The sequence below is a fragment of the Oryza sativa genome, chromosome 6, assembly GCF_034140825.1.
Source record: "Oryza sativa Japonica Group chromosome 6, ASM3414082v1".
Taxonomy (NCBI): Eukaryota; Viridiplantae; Streptophyta; class Magnoliopsida; order Poales; family Poaceae; genus Oryza; species Oryza sativa.
The window spans coordinates 24344285-24362215 of NC_089040.1; the positions used below are offsets into that span (position 1 = coordinate 24344285).

The 17931-nt window shown below is 42.3% G+C and overlaps 2 protein-coding genes across 3 annotated transcripts; both read left to right on the top strand.

Annotated features, from left to right (window-relative positions):
• The first annotated feature begins 9261 nt into the window (after nucleotides 1-9261).
• LOC4341432 (auxin-responsive protein IAA23-like) lies at nucleotides 9262-10792 on the top strand. The gene is made up of 4 exons (NM_001421637.1): nucleotides 9262-9556; nucleotides 9642-9962; nucleotides 10052-10113; nucleotides 10232-10792. The coding sequence occupies exons 1-4, from the start codon at nucleotides 9381-9383 to the stop codon at nucleotides 10252-10254; spliced, it is 582 nt and encodes a 193-aa protein (NP_001408566.1). The 5' UTR covers nucleotides 9262-9380; the 3' UTR covers nucleotides 10255-10792.
• A 2041-nt stretch (nucleotides 10793-12833) lies between these two features.
• Nucleotides 12834-17495, top strand: LOC4341433 (probable protein phosphatase 2C 57). Of its 2 annotated transcripts, none has more exons than NM_001421639.1 (4): nucleotides 12834-13128; nucleotides 15408-15617; nucleotides 15790-16001; nucleotides 16582-17495. In NM_001421639.1, exons 1-4 carry the CDS (start codon nucleotides 13015-13017, stop codon nucleotides 17147-17149), a joined length of 1104 nt encoding a protein of 367 aa, NP_001408568.1. In that variant the 5' UTR covers nucleotides 12834-13014; the 3' UTR covers nucleotides 17150-17495. The 2 variants fall into 2 exon arrangements, with proteins under 2 accessions (NP_001408568.1, NP_001408567.1); NM_001421638.1 differs by lacking the exon at nucleotides 12834-13128 and adding an exon at nucleotides 13958-14449.
• Nucleotides 17496-17931: the final 436 nt, after the last annotated feature.

A 17931-nucleotide genomic window follows, 5' to 3' on the forward strand; every position in this document is an offset into this window, starting at 1 on the left:
TTCAAAATCGACCAAAAGCAGAGTTTGAATTCAAACAACAAAAATGAGAAAATTTGCCCTAGAGACATGCCATTTCTGGGTGTGTTCGGATCTCCCAGCTCCCAACTCCTTCTTTTGTTTTCTACGCGCACACAGTTAAACGTTGTGTTTTTTTAAAAAAGTCGAAAGTTGCTTAAAAAATCATATTAATCTATTTTTTTAAAAAAATAGTTAATACTACCTCCGTTCCAAAATAAGTGCAGCCGTGGATATTCGTGCCCAACGTTTGACCGTCCGTCTTATTTGAAAAATTTATAAAAAATTTAAAAATATTTAGTCACACATAAAGTACTATTCATGTTTTATCATCTAATAGCAATAAAAATACAAATCATAAAAAATTTACAAATAAGACGAACGGTCAAACATTGAACATAAATAGTGTAAAACTGTACTTATTTTGGGACGGAAGGAGTACTTAATAATCACACGATAATAAACCGCTCCGTTTTCCGTGTGGAGGGATTGAGGTCCCAACCGCCTCTTACGAACGCACGTCACTACGACGAGGACAACCGAGGACGTGAGACCTCATTGCCCCTGACGTCCAGATATCGAAAGGGCCACTGCCGTCGACATTACCTGAGATTTGCCATCGTCGACATCGCCAGAGAGGCTGCTCCGCCATTGCGCACCACCGACAAGTCGTTGCGCCTGCGTTGGAGAGTCCGCTCCGCCGCTGTTTGTAGCCACCGCCGAGAATTGTGGCGAGCCACCTTTGGTGCCGGGAAGCTGTCGCGTCGCTAGGATCGAGGCATACGGACTGTTTTGATCTTAGAACTAGGGCCTAAACGCGTGGTTACATGGGATATACGGACACATATTTAAAGTATTAAACGTAGACTAGCTAATAACAAAACAAATTACAGATTCTACCTGGAAACTGCGAGACGATTTTATTAAGCCTAATTAATACATCGTTAGCAAATATTTACTGTAGCACCATATTGTCAAATCATAGAGCAATTAGGCTTAAAAGATTCATCTCGCAATTTACACGCAATCCGTGTAATTAGTTTTTTTCTATATTTAATACTCTATGCCTGTGTCAAATATTCGATGTGACAGGATGAAAAATTTTTATTTGAAAACTAAACAAGCCCTTATACGGACCGACCAAGTTGTTATAACGAAGTGCAAAATTTGCAAATTGGTGTACCAATTTACACCCGCCATACAAGTTTGTATAGCGTGAAAGCAAATTACTTTTATCTCTGTTAGGGATAAAAACGGAGTGGATATGGACGGATAATGCTCATATAATATTCGTTTTTATATTTACCGTATACGGAAACAAATACAGATAGCTTGAATACGGAATAAGAATCAAATATGACCAGACATGAATACGAAAACAATTTTTTCTCAGAACACGAAAACCAACTTAACTTCTAATAAAAATAAATATCAACGTACAACCTCCAAATTTAAATATATGACGCCGTTGACTTTTTGTTCAACGTTTGACCATTCGTCTTATTCAAAAAATTTATGTAATTATCATTTATTTTATTGTGGATTGATTCGTCATCAAATATTCTTTAAGCATGACATAAATATTTTGATATTTGCACAAAAATTTGAATAAAACGAATGGTCAAACGTTGGTCGAAAAGTCAACGGCGTCATACATTAAAATACGGATGGAGTATATAATTAGCTCACTTTATATTAAATGTAGTATAATTTATAAATATTTTTAAAAATTTAAATAATATTAATAGTGTGGACTAGTGTTAAGAGATAAACCACTATTAAAATCTAAAAATGTATTTTAAAGGTCATAGAGTTATAAAGAAACGGGGTATGTCTCATGGCTTCTGCGGATATCCGAATAGTAATGTTCACCGAATTATTATCCGTATCCGATGGAAACTCCGATGCCATATTCGTATCTGTATCCGAATTATCCGATCCGAAAGGTATCCGTATTCGTTTTTCCCCGGAGCGGACAGAAACTATCCGCTCCGTTTTCATCCCTAATCTCTGTACACAAGCTCCATAGATCTGCTGGTAGCAGTCCACAAATCTGCTGCCGTACATGGGCATTAGGCCTCAATGAGCTAGAGGGAACATTCAGCCCATTTTCTTCGTAAGAATGAGCCAAGCTTGATTTGCTGACATGCTTCTATGTTACGGAGTAACTTATAACCAGCATATACTTTTATGATGACAACATTACTTATAGCTAGCGACATAATGACCATTATTATTCGTAAATTATTTTTTTGATTTAATTTGATGAAAGGGGACTGTGCGGTTGATGCTAAAATATGGGAGGTGGCAACAAGTGTACATATAAATTAATGAGGATATTTATCCCACTATTACTAAATGGATTTTTCCTAACAGCCTTGTGTTTTCTACGGTGGCCAGCGCTGCCGTCAATGATCAATAACCAATGAAAATGCACCATTTTCACTAGCAGGTAACCTTGCCTAGCCGCCAGCGGAAATGGTTTTCGCAAGGAGCTAGGTTAAGCTGGCCATCTATGGAAGTTTGACTTTTTACAGGTCCACCAACATAGATGAATTTTGGTAATAAAATAAAAATACCATATGCATGCAGCTACCCATTTCCACATAACAAACAAAAAATACAAATCAAATCGTTTACATTGTCACTACATCAAATGGATCTGCAAAAGGGAAGAACAAACACATAAAAATTCACCACTTCAACCCTAGCTCCCAAGCATAGCCCCCTTCAATTTACAAGAACCCTAGACAGCCACCGTGGACGAGCCGCCACCAGAGCCACCCCCTCTACTATAGCCGCGACCACCACCCCTGATTTTGGAGAGGAGAGGGGAGGGGAGTGGGAAGCCGTTGCCAGTGCCCCCTCTTTTGCTTCTGCCATCACCAGTCTCCTCCCATCCCACCATCGGATCCGCCTCCCATCGCTGTCGCCGAGAGCACCTCGAGGCTAGAGGGAGCCACTGTTGCCAAGAGCATGCACCTGGAGGCTGGATCTGGGACGAGAGGGGATTGTAAAGCTGCCGCTGTCGCTCCCTGTATTGATGCTACCGCCGCCGCCGGCCTCCTCCCATCCTGCCATCGGATCTGGGAGAGGGGAGGGCAGGGTCACCGCCGCTGCTCCCTCTGTTGCGCCACCGCCGGCCATTGGCCTCCTCCCATCCCGCCACCGGATCCGCCTCCCATCGCCAGCGCTGTCGTTGACGCGGTCGCCGTTGCCATCACCGTCGCACCTCAAGGCGGGAGGGATCAATGACTAAGATGAGGAGGAGTTGAGAAGATATATCTGGCTGAGAGGTATGGGGAGAAGTCGCTATTTAATACTACCTCCGTTTCATATTATAAGTCTTTTTTACTTTGTTTCTAGTTAAACTTTTTTAAGCTTGACCAAGAATAGAAAAATATAGCAACATTTTGAACATAAACCAAACGTATTGTCAAAATATATTAAATATTAGTTTTAATGAAACTAATTTGGTATTATATGTTGCTAATTTTTTTAAAAAATAAACTTGATCAAACTTAAAAGAAGTTTGACTATTAAAAAAATCAAAACGACTTATAATATGAAACGGAGGGAGTATGGTGATTTTTTTAGGCAGTCCTCTTTAACAGTCGCCAACGAAAAATCAATTTTCACTGCAAGGGGACCTCTTAAATGAAAGTGATTTTTGCCTGTAGTTCGTGACCGGAAACCCTCTGATATATATCCGCCGGTAAAAGTAAAAGTGTGGTGTCTTAAACAATGGCCTTTTATAGTGTCCTTTCACAAACAATAACTTTTTTTTATTCCCCAACCAAATAATAACAATGGCAATAACAATTTTATTAATAACCTGTAGAAACGAATATGTGAATGCTGGTCAAATAGTGCTTTTATTCTCCTAACATGAACCTATTATATAAGAATACAATTACTCAATGATAGTATGGTTGCTAGATCTCCTTAATTAGTCCTTGCCCTAATTATTTTGCTCGCAGCATCTTGCTTGGATATATACTTGGACTGAGCATGTGTACAAGAATCTAATAACGGCCGGTACTCTGTATTTTAGTATGGGGATTACCGATTATATATTTGTGATATACTTTAGATCTCGGCAGGCAGAGATCGATGTGCTTATAATATAAATTTAGCCCCATGTTCCATTGTCTGTTGTGCATGTGAGACAAGAGATGGTTAGCAGTAGAAAAGAACACAAGGATACTTTCTCTAATGCAGAATCAGCAAACAATCATTTCTTGGATGCTAACAGAACTTTGCATACATGCATGGAGAAATCTCTTCCAAGCTCCATTATATATATATTGATCCAAGTTCTAACTGACAATTCCCTCTTATTAGTTTCTGTTGTAATGAGAATAAGTATATCAAAATATCATGGCCTCCTGGAAATTAAAAGAAAAAAAAATTAAAACAGGGGTACCATAATGTTGCAAGAGCTAAATTCTACATTAATAAATGAGGCATCTTAATTTGATTGGTGACTAATTAGGACGTTTGTTTGCAACATACTCCCTCCGTCCCAAAATAAATCAACTCCTGTAATTCGAACTTTGTCCTAAAATAAATCAACTTCTACCTTTCTCATCCACTCTTGGTTAGCAAATCGAAAAATTTTATTCCTTCAATACCACTTATCTACCTATCGACCAATACTAATATGCTATTAATAAGGGATATTTTGGTTATTTATCTACCTCTTTAATTTTATATTGGGAAGTTAGGAGTTGCTTTTTTATTGGACAGAGGGAGTATACTAATATGTTTGATTGGTTATGCCTAGCTAGCAGCAGGCTAGATATAGATACTAGCTAGTAGTACCTACTGAATAACTACCAAAGGCATGTTTAGTTCGCGAAAAGAAAATTTTTAGATGTTATATCGAACGTTTAACCAGATATTAGAAGGGGTTTTTAGACACGAATGGAAAAATTAATTTCATAACTCGCCTGGAAACCGTGAGACGAATCTTTTGAGCCTAATTAATCCGTCATTAGCACATATAGGTTACTGTAGCAATTATGACTAATTATGGACTAATTAGTCTCAAAAGATTCGTCTAACGATTTCCCCTCTAATTGTGCAATTAGTTTTTATTTTTATCTATATTTAATGCTCCATGTATGAATCTAAAGATTCGATATGATGTTTTTGGGAAAAACTTGTTGGAAACTAAACGGAGCCTAATCATTGTGCACATCGCATAATATCACTACATGATCGATACTCCGGAATAGTAGTAAGATTATTCTTTGTTGCCACAGGAATTAAGTTGAGACCTATAGTTAGCTCACAAGATATGATCGATTGACAGGGTACAGTTATAACGACAACCGGTAGCTTGCCTGTTGTTAATTGGAGGTTTGTTAAGGGAAGAGGTCCTATTCTCGCAACCCGTATTATTGATCACAGCAAAAAAAAAAGAAAAAAAAGAAGAAGAAGTACATATTGTCATGCACTAATGCCGCAGATTCGCATGTCCCTAGAGTGCCTATCATTATTTCTGGTGTTATATGGAGTATATATGCTAACAACACTATTGCTATCATTGACAGCCCCCATCAGTATGATCGAGGAGGGTGTGTGATCAGTGATCACACTAACAAACAATTTTATGTGATGTATTATCTCAAACATGTACACCTAACTCTCAAGGCATTCCTGTGCTATATAGCTTGAACATACACCAAATTATATGCATGCATGCTACAATTCGAAGACAACCAACAAAAAGAAATTATCATGTATTCATGTGTAAAGCGCGCTAGCTATAGCTTTATATCTTTGAATCCATCTATCTCACACCTAAAAACACATGATGACTACATGATAGTAGAAGAGAAGAAACAATAGAGCGTCGAGGAAACCAAATATCACTTTCCTTGGCACTTAAATTAATTAACTAGCTACTTTCCTACTTGCTTAATTAATTAGTAGCAGGTACAATAGGAGGCTATAAGCCAGCTATAAACATATTTTAAAGAGATAAAGGAAGAGAGAGAATAGTAACGGGCTACAGATCTGTAGTCAACTGCAGCATAGACTCCAAGACGTAATGTGTGTATGACAAGTGGGACCAGATAATAGTATAGTGAGTAACTATTGTATGAATTGACTATTACATTGGTTATAAATGATTTAGAGTTAGCAGTGGGCTATACAATTAAATTTGCTCTAAGCGACGTTAATTAGAAATCAGAACGTCAGGGTCGACGTCGTACGTCGTGGTTTTACCCGACAAGCATATCGATAAGCATCTGCGTAATCTGCTAAAGTAATGGGGAGGCAGAGGCTCCGAATGATGCTTAGCTACGCTTTCGGCCAAAAACGCTGCGCTTTGGCCTTAGTTTATTGCCGGTCAAATCTCCCCATGATCCCCTAAACCCATCCTCGATCTCCTCCATTATCGTCTTCTTGCCCACACACGCAGCAGCTTAATTAGTTTATAATCTCTCTTTCTTCTGTTAATCTTCTATTAGGGTTTTGAGAGAGATCGAGCAGTGATTCATGCATCGGACATTTCCTCGTGCCCACTATCTAGGGTTTCCGCGCAGGCAGTACTACACTATAGCTAGCTATGTATAGCGCTAGCCTTTGCCGGAATGCCATTGATTGGCTGGATGGGCTGGATGTGTTGGAAGAAGCTTCAAAGGTTTTAAAAAATGGTGAGGCCTACAGGGGTTAGGGTTTGATTGATTTCGTGGGAAGATTCCAACAGAAAGGTGCATGATCATGGACGTTTTTCAGGAATGGGGCTTCTCATTTGTGTGAAACTTAACATTACACACATCAGAACTTCATAAGTGCATGCATTGCCATCAATATATATACTATCAATCAGTGCGTTAACACACGGTGCATTTCGCATCTACAGCGGTAATGCACAATAAATCATGTGCTCATCGATGAGTTGTAACTTGTAACTAGAGCTACTAGCAATCTTGCAGTTCTTCAACATCTTGACATCTTGTACGGTTGTACCATGGGGTTATACAGCAAATTAATGGATCGGATGGGCAATGAAAAGGAAAGGTAGCTAGTAGCTAGGAGAAGGAGATCATAACCAGCATGGGGGTTGTCAGCGACGGCGTGATGATTGCTCCGGCCGCCGGCGACTCGCCGGTCGCCGTCGCCGGTGAAGGAAGGAGAGGACGAAAGGGAGAGGCATCATCGATCGGGGTTGGGTTGTCGTCAAAAGGCGAGCAAAGAGGGACAGCGCGCCGACATGCCAACTGCCCCCCAACCCCGCGTCCTCCCGCACCACGCCGCGACCCGCCGGGTGCCTACCTCTAGTGACAGACAAGTGGGGCCCACGTGATGGTGCGGGTCACTTGTCAGTGGGTGGGGGATTGAGGTGGCAGGGGAGCGCTGGGTAGGGGATCTCGTCGTCGATCCCTGTCCTTTGTCTTCTCTTGTACTGCAGCCTTGTTTGTTCCTGGGTTTTCCGTTGTACCCCCTCTGAGTTTCTGTATTTGCAATTTCATATATGGGTGTGTTTAGTACGTACAAAAATTGGAAGTTTGGTTGAAATTAGAACGATGTGACGGAAAATTAAAAGTTTGTGTGTGTAGAAAAATTTTGATGTGATGAAAAAATTGAAAGTTAGAAAAAAAATTTGGAACTAAACTCGGCCTATATATACAAGCAGCATGATTTGATTTGATTATTATAGTTGTAGTAATGTTTATGCAGTGTCATGCACCAATGCATTGCCCATCTCTAGCTCGAATGGTTAGGCAAAATGGCTCAGGTAGTACTTAACCGTCACACTATTTATAATGCAAATGTTTGATTTTTTTTTTCAATCATACATATAGAAAATTAATTGAAAATGAATACACGAGAAATCTATCGGTATAATTTTAAATAAAATACTTACATAGTGATTTAAGATTGTAAAACTTGACTACACTACTGGTTGAACCATTACTACATGAGTAATTAAGTATTAATTATTTTAATCGTAAAAATAGATTAATATGATTTTTAAACAACTCTATTATAGAAACATTTTTTATAAAAAAATACAGTGTTCTGCGGCTCGAAATGTGAGCACGCAAAAAATGGGAATTCTCTCACATACGTTGCTCACTAAGATGGTGTTTGAAACTGGTGAAGATGAAGATTAAGTTAGCGCACGTAAAACGAGAAAATCATTAGCACACGACTAATTAATTTTTAATTATTACAAACTTGACAAATGTATATATTTGATATTTTAAAACAACTTCTATATAGAAAGTTTTCGCACGAAACACACTGTTTATTTATAGTTTAAAAAACATGCTAACGGAAACCATGGTAAATTCTGAATCTTTTACGCTGACCACTGATGTAGAGAGCTGACAAAATTTTTAAGCAGCAAGCACTCTGTCTTAGGGCCTGTTTAGTTCCCAAACAAAAATTTTCACGCTGTCACATTAAATGTTTGGACACATATATGGAGTATTAAATGTAGACAAAAAATAATTACATGGTTCGTTAGGAAATTACGAGATGAATCTTTTAAGCCTAATTACGCCATGATTTGACAATATGGTGCTACAGTAAACATTTGCTAATGACGGATTAATTAGGCTTAATAAATTCGTCTCGCAGTTTCCTGGCAGGATCTGTAATTTGTTTTGTTATTAGACTATGGCTATGTTTAGTTCCCTTCAAACTTCCAATTTTTCCGTCACATCAAATGTTTGGATATATGCATGGAGCATTAAATGTGGACGAAAAAAACAATTGTACAGTTTGCATGTAAATTACGAGACGAATCTTTTGAGCTTAATTACGCCATGATTTGACAATGTGGTGCTACAGTAAATATTTGTTAATGATGGATTAATTAGACTTAATAGATTCGTCTCGCAGTTTACAGGCGAAATTTGTACTTTGTTTTGTTATTAGTTTACGTTTAATACTTCAAATGTGTGTCTGTATACGTCAATTTTTTTTACCAAAACAACTAAACATGGCCTATGTTTAATACTTCAAATGTGTATTCATATGTCCAATGTGTCATGTAGGGATTTTTTTTTTTTTTGCCAAAATATGTTTGGTTTTATGGGACGAAAGGAGTACTGTGGAATTCTCCGCACCCACGAGGACCTTAAACCAAAAACCGCCCACACGCGCGCGGCGCGCGCCGAACCGAGGACGAGGCAGCACAGCAGGTAGCGCGCGGTGGGCCCCACCCCCACCCCCCGACCGCGCGCATCTTTATAGGCAGCATCCGCGCGGCCACCACCACCCACCACCACACCCCTCGTCTCCGCAAACTCGACGCGCCACTCGACAGCGACCCCGCAGCCGATCCATCCCGCCGCCGAAGCAGCAGCAACCGCCACGGTGCGCCGCCGCCGCCGGTACCGATGTCGACGAGCTCCGGCGCCGACTCGTCCCCGCCCGTCTCGGGCCTCGACTACGACGACACCGCCCTCACCCTCGCCCTCCCCGGCTCCTCCTCCTCCTCCTCCTCCACCGCCGACCCCGAACGCAAGCGCGCCGCCCACGCCGACCACGCCGACGCCAAGCCGCCTTCCCCAAAGTACGTATAGCTTATGCTCTCTTTATGGAGATTCCTACGTTCCCGCGGGTTTCTGACCTGGCGATCGATCGATGCGTGTGCGCAGGGCGCGGGCGGTGGGGTGGCCGCCGGTGAGGGCGTACAGGCGGAACGCGCTGCGGGAGGACTCCGCGAGGGCGAAGCTGGTCAAGGTGGCCGTGGACGGCGCGCCGTACCTGCGCAAGGTGGACCTCGCGGCGCACGCCGGCTACGCGCCCCTCCTCCGCGCGCTCCACGGCATGTTCGCCTCCTGCCTCGCCGTCCGCGGCGGCGGCGGCGGCGACGGCGAGGGTACAAAGCTCGTCGACTTGGTCACCGGCGCCGAGTACGTGCCCACCTACGAGGACAAGGACGGCGACTGGATGCTCGTCGGCGACGTCCCCTGGAAGTAAGCAACGCGTGTACACATCTCAATCAGTTCTTGCCGATTAATTCACCGAAATCAAATGCAAAATCTGATCCGATCAATCAACACAGGATGTTCGTCGAGTCCTGCAAGCGGATCCGTCTCATGAAGAGCTCCGAGGCCGTCAACTTATGTAAGAACTTGCGATCCAATCCACTATAATAATCCAATAACATTACATTACCAACTATACTAATTACTGCAACGATCGATGAGTGAATGACATTTCGATTCTGAATTTTTTGATGCAGCGCCAAGACGATCATCCAGATAATCGATCCTACCACACGCAACGATGCAATGCCGCAATTGATCTGTCTGTCTGTCTGTCTGTCTGAATTAGTTCGTCTGAAAGTGTGTGCAATGGAAGAGGCTTGGCTGTACAGGTCCTCCATGCATATGTACCTATACCGTAGTAGGATCAGTGATCGATGAGCCAAATTGGTGTGTGTACTGTACAGGCCACAAGAACGAAAATATCCTCTCTCTTTAATTCAGGTGTGCTCCCTGCTGCCGGATCACGGCCGGCCCGGTTTGGTTTTTGGACGACGGCGGCGAGGATCGATCCAAGGGAGGCGCCGCCACGCCGCCGCGGCGGTGTACTTTAATTTTCAAGTTGTCAGCTACTTTCTGTAATTTGTTTCATGATGGTTCGGTTTCCTGTGACAGCCAGCACTTTTGTTGTATGTCAAATGCAATGTATACATGATATACCGGTTGTTATCGTTGTTGTTGCTGTTGTTGACTTTGTTCTGTCCATTGATGCATTGCAAGGTCAAATATAGGAGCACAATAATCTGTCATTTCTGTCAGGCTTTTGATGTCTCCTTTTGCCCATTTCTTTCGATTTGGTGGTGCTGAATGTTGTTCTTTTGGTTGGAAAATTGCGAGCTTGGTTAGGTAGATGGTGGTGATTGCGGCTGTGGAAATCATTGGCAGTGGGAATAACCAATCCATTTTTGCGCATGGACAAATTCATCCACTGAAGAGAGCCAGTGCAGAATCTGAACCCAAAAAGGGAACAATCCACGAATGCACGAACTGATCATTGAACTAGGCAGCTAGCGGTTGCAGTCCATAACCAGCATTTTCTCACGGCTGGGAAGAAATCTACTGCCTCTCTAATCTGAAATACTGGCCTGTTCACGTGAATTGTGATCTGTTGATGCATGATAATCTGTGGCCCGATCAGGCCGCCTGCAAATTCAGTTTCTGCACATATTAGTTGATGCTCAATCGCTACAACGAGTACTGTTGGGTTAAATCTATTGATGATGACGGTATTTTATATAGGTCCGACACAGATAACTGCTATCGGTGACGGTATCTGACCTGACACAGATAACTTTTCACATCACTGACCAATAATACGTGACGTAGCCTCCCTCCGACACAGATGATGGTTCCTGCCTCACACATATGTCCTGTTTTGCACTAATGAGTGTACACAGAATACTGTATACCAAATTCAGGTAGTCCACACACTACCGCATAGACAACCCCATTCTGAGCATGTTTACACTTGCGGTTGCCCAAATATACATGTCAGTACTAGCAGTGACATCCTGACAGCATGTCAGACCGCTTGCTCTGCATGTTACTGTAGTTAAGGAATCAAACTTGCGATGCAGCATATGCGGAAGTAAAATTGCCCTGGACGGCAGGACCCCTGTGGTGATGATACATGCGCTAAGTATGTGTGCCCATAGTAGATGGTGTACAAGAACCCGTACTGTTTGGGTTATCTGCTGTCAGTTGAGTTGGAGAAATTGGATAGATAATACAGCACGCGTGCATCCCAGAGATGTGGATGTGTTAAAAGAAAAAAAAACTCGAAGCTTGGCTCGTCCTAGATGGATTCGAGCCACAAACGAGTCAAGCTCAAGCCCAAACTAAAGCTCGCGAGCTTTGCTGAGACAAGCTCAAAGTTTATAACGAGCTGGCCCAACCTCATATATGCTGTAGATAATAGCCCACCATAGAAATTAGGAAGCACACTAGCCTAAGGAGAGGAAGAGGCACACATTCCTGAAAAAATTTCCGTCGATTTGGCTTCCTTCCGTGTGATCACTCATAGCTGTTCGCCTCATCGCCTATTCCGTCGCCCTTCCAGCCGCGTTGTCTTGTTCCGATGGTGCGACCTAACCTACGCAGCGTAGCTACGTCTACGACTGCGAGCCAGAGATACCTATGCGCGGCTACGCGTCGACGACGTCGTGCTCTGCGGCAGCCAGCAGCCGATTGCAAGTCTCTCCGTTTAGTTCCGGGAGGTATCTAATTTAGAAGAAATTATTAGATGAAATTGATATTGATGCCATAGTGAATATGACTTCGCATCAGTAAACGTTAGAAGAAAATTTTAAGGTAAGATATATAACTCATTTAATAAGAATTGTTTTTATGCATTACATTTATTAGAAATATCGTTATATTATTATGGTTGTATTAAAGGACCTTTTTTCTAGATTTGCTCCAGACCACTAAATTGAAATGACCGGGCCTGGTAAACCCAACGAGTTCAAATGAAACTAAGGATGATTTACAAAATTTACCAGTGCTATTTGTGATTTAGCGGAACGTGCTACCGGAACTCCCATCACGTGCACCCTGATCCCTCGCAGCACTCACAGCTCGACACGTGTCCCGCATCACGTGTCCTCCGCCCGTCCACTGCTTTGCGCCGACCCAGCAAAACAGCGTGAGACCCGCACACCGGATCACGCGGCCCACAAAAACTAACCACCACATCCTAATCCAGATTAGAGAGCGCGATTAGTCTAAACCGCATAATAATTTACAGAAATGCCCCTCACCTCCCCTTTTTATTTTATTTTTTTTCTATTTTTTTTCCGCAGCCACCTCCCCTTCTCCTCTCTTATCGCACCACGCGCACTGTTCACACTCCACAGTATGTTCGCTGCGACGACGCAGCTCCAAATCGGAACCCTAACCCTAGTAGTCCTCCTCCTCCCGCGCTCGATCCGAGGTCGTCATCCCGCTGATTCCGAGGCTCTCTACTGCGGCGGCGGCGGCGATGGAAGAGCATAGGCTTGGCGGCGGCGGCGGCGGAGGCGGAGGCGGGGGGAGGCCGCCGATCCCGGGGGCGGCGGGGAGGAAGCTTCCGGGGCTCTCGCGGCACGCCTCGTTCGTGAGTAACCCCCGCCCTAATCTTAGCTCTTTCTCGGCGTTGTAAACTTGGTTTTGGTGTGGTTTGGTTGGGTGCTTGCTCTGTTCTTCGCTGGGAAGGCGGCGAGGTGTGATATATATATATTTTTTTTTTGGCTGTGGAGGATTTGGGGATAATGTCGGCATGATGTGATGGGCGATGGAGTCTAATTCGGGGATGAGGGGAGTGAGGAGAAGGAATCTTGGGCTCTGAAATTGCCGGTACATCCTTGTTGTACTTGGGTAGTACACCAACCTGGGGCGAGATGTTTGGATCCGTGCGGTTTATGTGGAAGCAGCGTATTGGGAAACATTGCCTTGGGTTGTATGAAATGGTTGGTTTTATCAAACTGTACACAGAGTGTCCTAGAATGTTTTGCATAAACTATGTTAGTGCTTTGTACTATCAGTGTATTTTGGCGGCCTGTATTCTTTTTTGCAGAATTTGGTGGTGAATTTGATGTTTTAACTTTGCTAACTCATTAGGTATTTCTTCCTTGAAAAATTGAGGCAACAATTTTTCAGGGCACTGTAAAAGTGAGGGGAAAGGGGATCAGACTGGTAATTTTCTGTATGTGTCATGAAAGTGTCTTAATTCTTTTGGTACTTTTTGCTCTTGTCCTGACTACATGGACCCATAACATCATTGAAAAGAAATAAATTGAAAGGTACTTCGATGTCTCTGCTCAACAGTAATTGCCCATTTAAGTTGTCCACAGTCAAAAACAGCAAAGCTGTTCTAAATGATATTCTGTACTCCTTCCAGTTTCAAAATTCTTGACCTTTTAGACATAATCTCACATACCAAGGAGTGATTTATTAGGGTGCCTAATCCTTGTTTTGCCCATATTAAATACGGTCTTGTCCTAATAGAAATCAGAAACTCGTGCTGTTCCAAGTGGTTTGGGCCTATCATTAGCGTCTGTGCATGCCGGGTTCGAGTTCTATTGAGGCTATTTTTTTTAAAAAAAAATCATAGCGTTATCTTGGTAATTTTTGGCTCGCTCGCGCTTGCTTTAGCACACAACGGTTGCTACATCATCACTGTCATCACACCCGCTCTCAACGAGCAAGCGGTCGCCGAGAGCACGGCGCCAGCAAGCAGCCCAAGAAGCCAACAAGCGATTAATTAGGAGATGAGACAACGGCCCGCGTGTGATGTTTAATGACATACACGACGCTAGAAACAATGCGTTGGATTTTTATGCATGCATGCAGGAGCAAGCAGGTCCAAGATACTTTGCTTCAAGATCTAAAACGTCAACTATTTTGATACTGGAGGGAGTAAGGGGTTGGCAAAAGTGGTAATTGACTTGATATCATTGCCTTGCTGATTTTGGTTTCAATCTCGTCATTCTTTCCGGTATTGTTTAGATTATAACAGTGGATCCTTTAGATCTACACTGCACATTGTTTTTTCAATAGAAGCTAGATATGGTGATACACATAGTATGCTTCCATAACAAAATATATGCACTTGCCTGTCCATTTGTAGTTATGTACTTGTCTGACACTGCATGTTGCTTGGTAATTTCTAGTAGATCACATTATTTGAGCAAGGAGGGAACCATTATAATGTCACACTTAATTCACATGGGAGGGGACAAGAATAGTTGTTTCATAGTTACAACTAATTGCACCGCTTTTGGGCATGTGGTAGGGCAAACTTAACTATAGTTAGTATTTGCTATAAAAATTTTCTCTTCAATCCTTGCAATTAAATCATTTTAATTGGGCATCCACGGACGAGCCTAGGCAGCCATTGGGCCATGGATCAGCCAGTGAGTATGAGTGATATTCACTTTCGGAAGAACCGAATGTATTCCCTCTGTCCCAAATTATAATAGATATATTTTTTACACAATCTTTAATAACATACTTTGATCATTAATTTATTTCATATTATGTCATCAACAACTATAAAATTATTATCACATGAAAATGTTTTAAAATATGAATCTAATGATATAACATACATAATACTTGGTGTAGATATTGTTAGTGTAATTATTAGTCAAAAGTTACCGAGTTTGATTTTTCTAAAAATAAGAGTGCTCTACAATTTGGGACAGAGGGAGTATATGACAGTGCAATTTTTGTTTTTGCCTTTTGTTGGATCAACATTGTTAATATATGTATGAGATAATCTGGAAACCCTTTTTGGGTCATGGTAGTGCAACTTCAAAATGAAAGAGCATACAACATAGATTCTGTGCAGTATGGTTAATTATTTTTTTGTCATGCTTGGCATTGGTTTTGCAGGTGAGGAGTCCTGCAAACAGTACAAAATCTGGAACTGAGAAAACTTTTGAAAACATGGATGCTGTTGCATATATGCCTGTTGTAAGGTCTGGAGGTTGGGCTGATATTGGGTCAAGGCACACAATGGAGGATGTCTTTATTTGTTCTGATAACCTCATGAAAGAGTTTGGAGTTGAAAGTTTTGAAGATGGTCCGAGCGCATTTTATGGGGTATGCTTTTATTCTACTGTATTCAAGGCCCAGACTTGTTTCTTGATGTATGCGATATATGTTAGCCATTTCATGACTAGACTAACAATAACAACTTTCCTTTATGAGTAATTTCATGCCCCTGGCAGGCATTTTATTTATATATACCCTTCATATGATTTTAATGTCTTAGGTTTTTGATGGGCATGGTGGAAAGCACGCTGCTGACTTTGTGTGCAGCAATTTGGCAAGGTTTATCGTTGAGGATGAGGATTTTCCAAGGGAGATAGAGAAAGCTCTGTCCTCAGCGTTCTTACAGACTGATGCTGCTTTCGCAGATGCTTGTTCTGTGAACTCCTCTCTTGCTTCTGGCACAACTGCTCTTGCTGCTCTTGTGGTTGGGAGGTATTGGCCTAACTTCTTAAACTGTAAAGTGTTGTACTGACTACTGAGTTCCTGGCAGCATATCTGTTTAACTACTATTTGATGATTGTCATTACTTATTAATGGTAGGAGCCATTCCCCACCCCCACCCTGTTATGGCCATGCAGTTCCTGTTTCGTTGCCTGTGGCCTTGTGCAAATTATAAGTCTTCAGTGCACTCAATTGTGCATGAACAGACAGGGGCTTCAAAACTTATTTCTCTCATGAATAGACAGCATTGATTCTTGATCTTTGTTTCTTTGCAATCGTGTGAAGTGCATCTATAGCCTTTCTATTTTGACTATCTTGTCGGCCACGGTTAATATCAGCGTGCTTTAGCCTATTGCATGCTACAGTATTCTCTTTCATGAAAGCAATTATATAGTATAAATTTTGGTACCCAAAAATGGGACTGTGTGCCCCCTTTTATAGTCCATTATGTAGTTCTCCTTTCTGTCTATTTCAGTCTCTGCTTTCTGTCTTGCTATGATCTCTGAGAGAATTATGCTTCCACTTGGGATAACCAACTTTCTTGTCTTAACCGTTTTGCCATTTTTCATAGGTCACTTCTGGTAGCAAATGCTGGTGATTGTAGAGCAGTACTTTGTTGTCGTGGAAAAGCCATTGAAATGTCCAGGGATCACAAGCCTTCTTGCAACAGAGAGAAGGTTCGCATTGAAGCCTCTGGTGGTTATGTTTATGATGGCTACCTGAATGGGCAGCTTAATGTTGCGCGGGCAATAGGAGACTGGCACATGGAAGGAATGAAGGCATGTGATGGTCTTGGACCTCTTAGTGCTGAGCCTGAGGTGATGATCAGGAATCTCACTGAGGAGGATGAATTCCTCATCATCGGTTGTGATGGGATCTGGGACGTATTCCGCAGCCAAAATGCGGTAGACTTTGCACGCCGAAAGCTCCAGGAGCACAATGATCCTGTTACCTGTTGTAAAGAACTTGTTGATGAGGCCATCAAGAGGAAGAGCGGCGACAACCTTTCTGTTGTTGTCATCTGCTTCAACTCTCGGCCGCCTCCTGTCCTAACAACTCCAAGGCCTCGTGTACAGAGGAGTATATCTGCAGAAGGCCTGAGGGAGTTGCAAAGCTTTCTTGATAGCTTGGCTGATTGACATGAGGCTTCTTCCTTGATAGAAGCCTGACATACTGTCGCTAGTGTACTTCCATTGCTTAGCATGGAATTTTTAGGTTTAGTGCGGCTATTCCAAGGCTTAATGCCAGCTATCTCACAAATTCTCTGAGATAGCAGCTGTTGAGTGATTCTGGTGTTGTAATGTATTATGCGGCTAATTCTATCTGCAGTTTAAGTATTTATTGGTTCAGGGATATGCTGTCTTAAAGAGTCTGGAATTATCAGGGAACATTTCTAAGATATCTGAAATGGCGAGTGATGTTGTCTATTGACTGTATTGCAAATTTTGACATACTATGGGAACAAATGCATGTTTATTTACTGTGGTTGGAGCACAGTGATTCTGTAGTGTCTGCAGTGTGGTGCTCTGAACTTGTATGGTCAGTCTTGCACTTGGGTAAGATCAGTTACACAGTGACTGTGCCAGAAGAAACTCTAGCTCCACAGTCCACACTACAGTCAATGTGACCTCAGATGGTTCCAACAGCATGTTTTTTAGTATGTTCTCCCCATGACATCAGGTGCAGTAGAAGCTGAAGCTCTGCATGTGCACTCTGCCATCCCTGCTTCTGAATCTGAAGACGGAGACCAGCAACGATGAGGAGGTGATGTCGAAGACGTGCGAATCCATCTACTACTCCCATCAGCAGCTGTTGTCGGATGATGAAGCCTCTCGCCATTATGAACGCTCTAGCCATCAGCAATCTGATCCTGATATCACTACCTCTGAAACTGGAGTAGTAGGAGAAAAGAAAAGCTGGA

Excerpts from the sequence above, each read along its gene's own strand:
- LOC4341432 (NM_001421637.1), top strand. The coding sequence starts at position 9,381 with ATGTCGACGAGCTCCGGCGCCGACTCGTCCCCGCCCGTCTCGGGCCTC. Across the intron at positions 9,557-9,641 it reads GCCAAGCCGCCTTCCCCAAA|GGCGCGGGCGGTGGGGTGGC; the intron begins GTACGTATAGCT and ends GCGTGTGCGCAG. Across the intron at positions 9,963-10,051 it reads GTCGGCGACGTCCCCTGGAA|GATGTTCGTCGAGTCCTGCA; the intron begins GTAAGCAACGCG and ends CAATCAACACAG.
- LOC4341433 (NM_001421639.1), top strand. The coding sequence starts at position 13,015 with ATGGAAGAGCATAGGCTTGGCGGCGGCGGCGGCGGAGGCGGAGGCGGG. Across the intron at positions 13,129-15,407 it reads TCTCGCGGCACGCCTCGTTC|GTGAGGAGTCCTGCAAACAG; the intron begins GTGAGTAACCCC and ends TTGGTTTTGCAG. Across the intron at positions 15,618-15,789 it reads GTCCGAGCGCATTTTATGGG|GTTTTTGATGGGCATGGTGG; the intron begins GTATGCTTTTAT and ends TTAATGTCTTAG.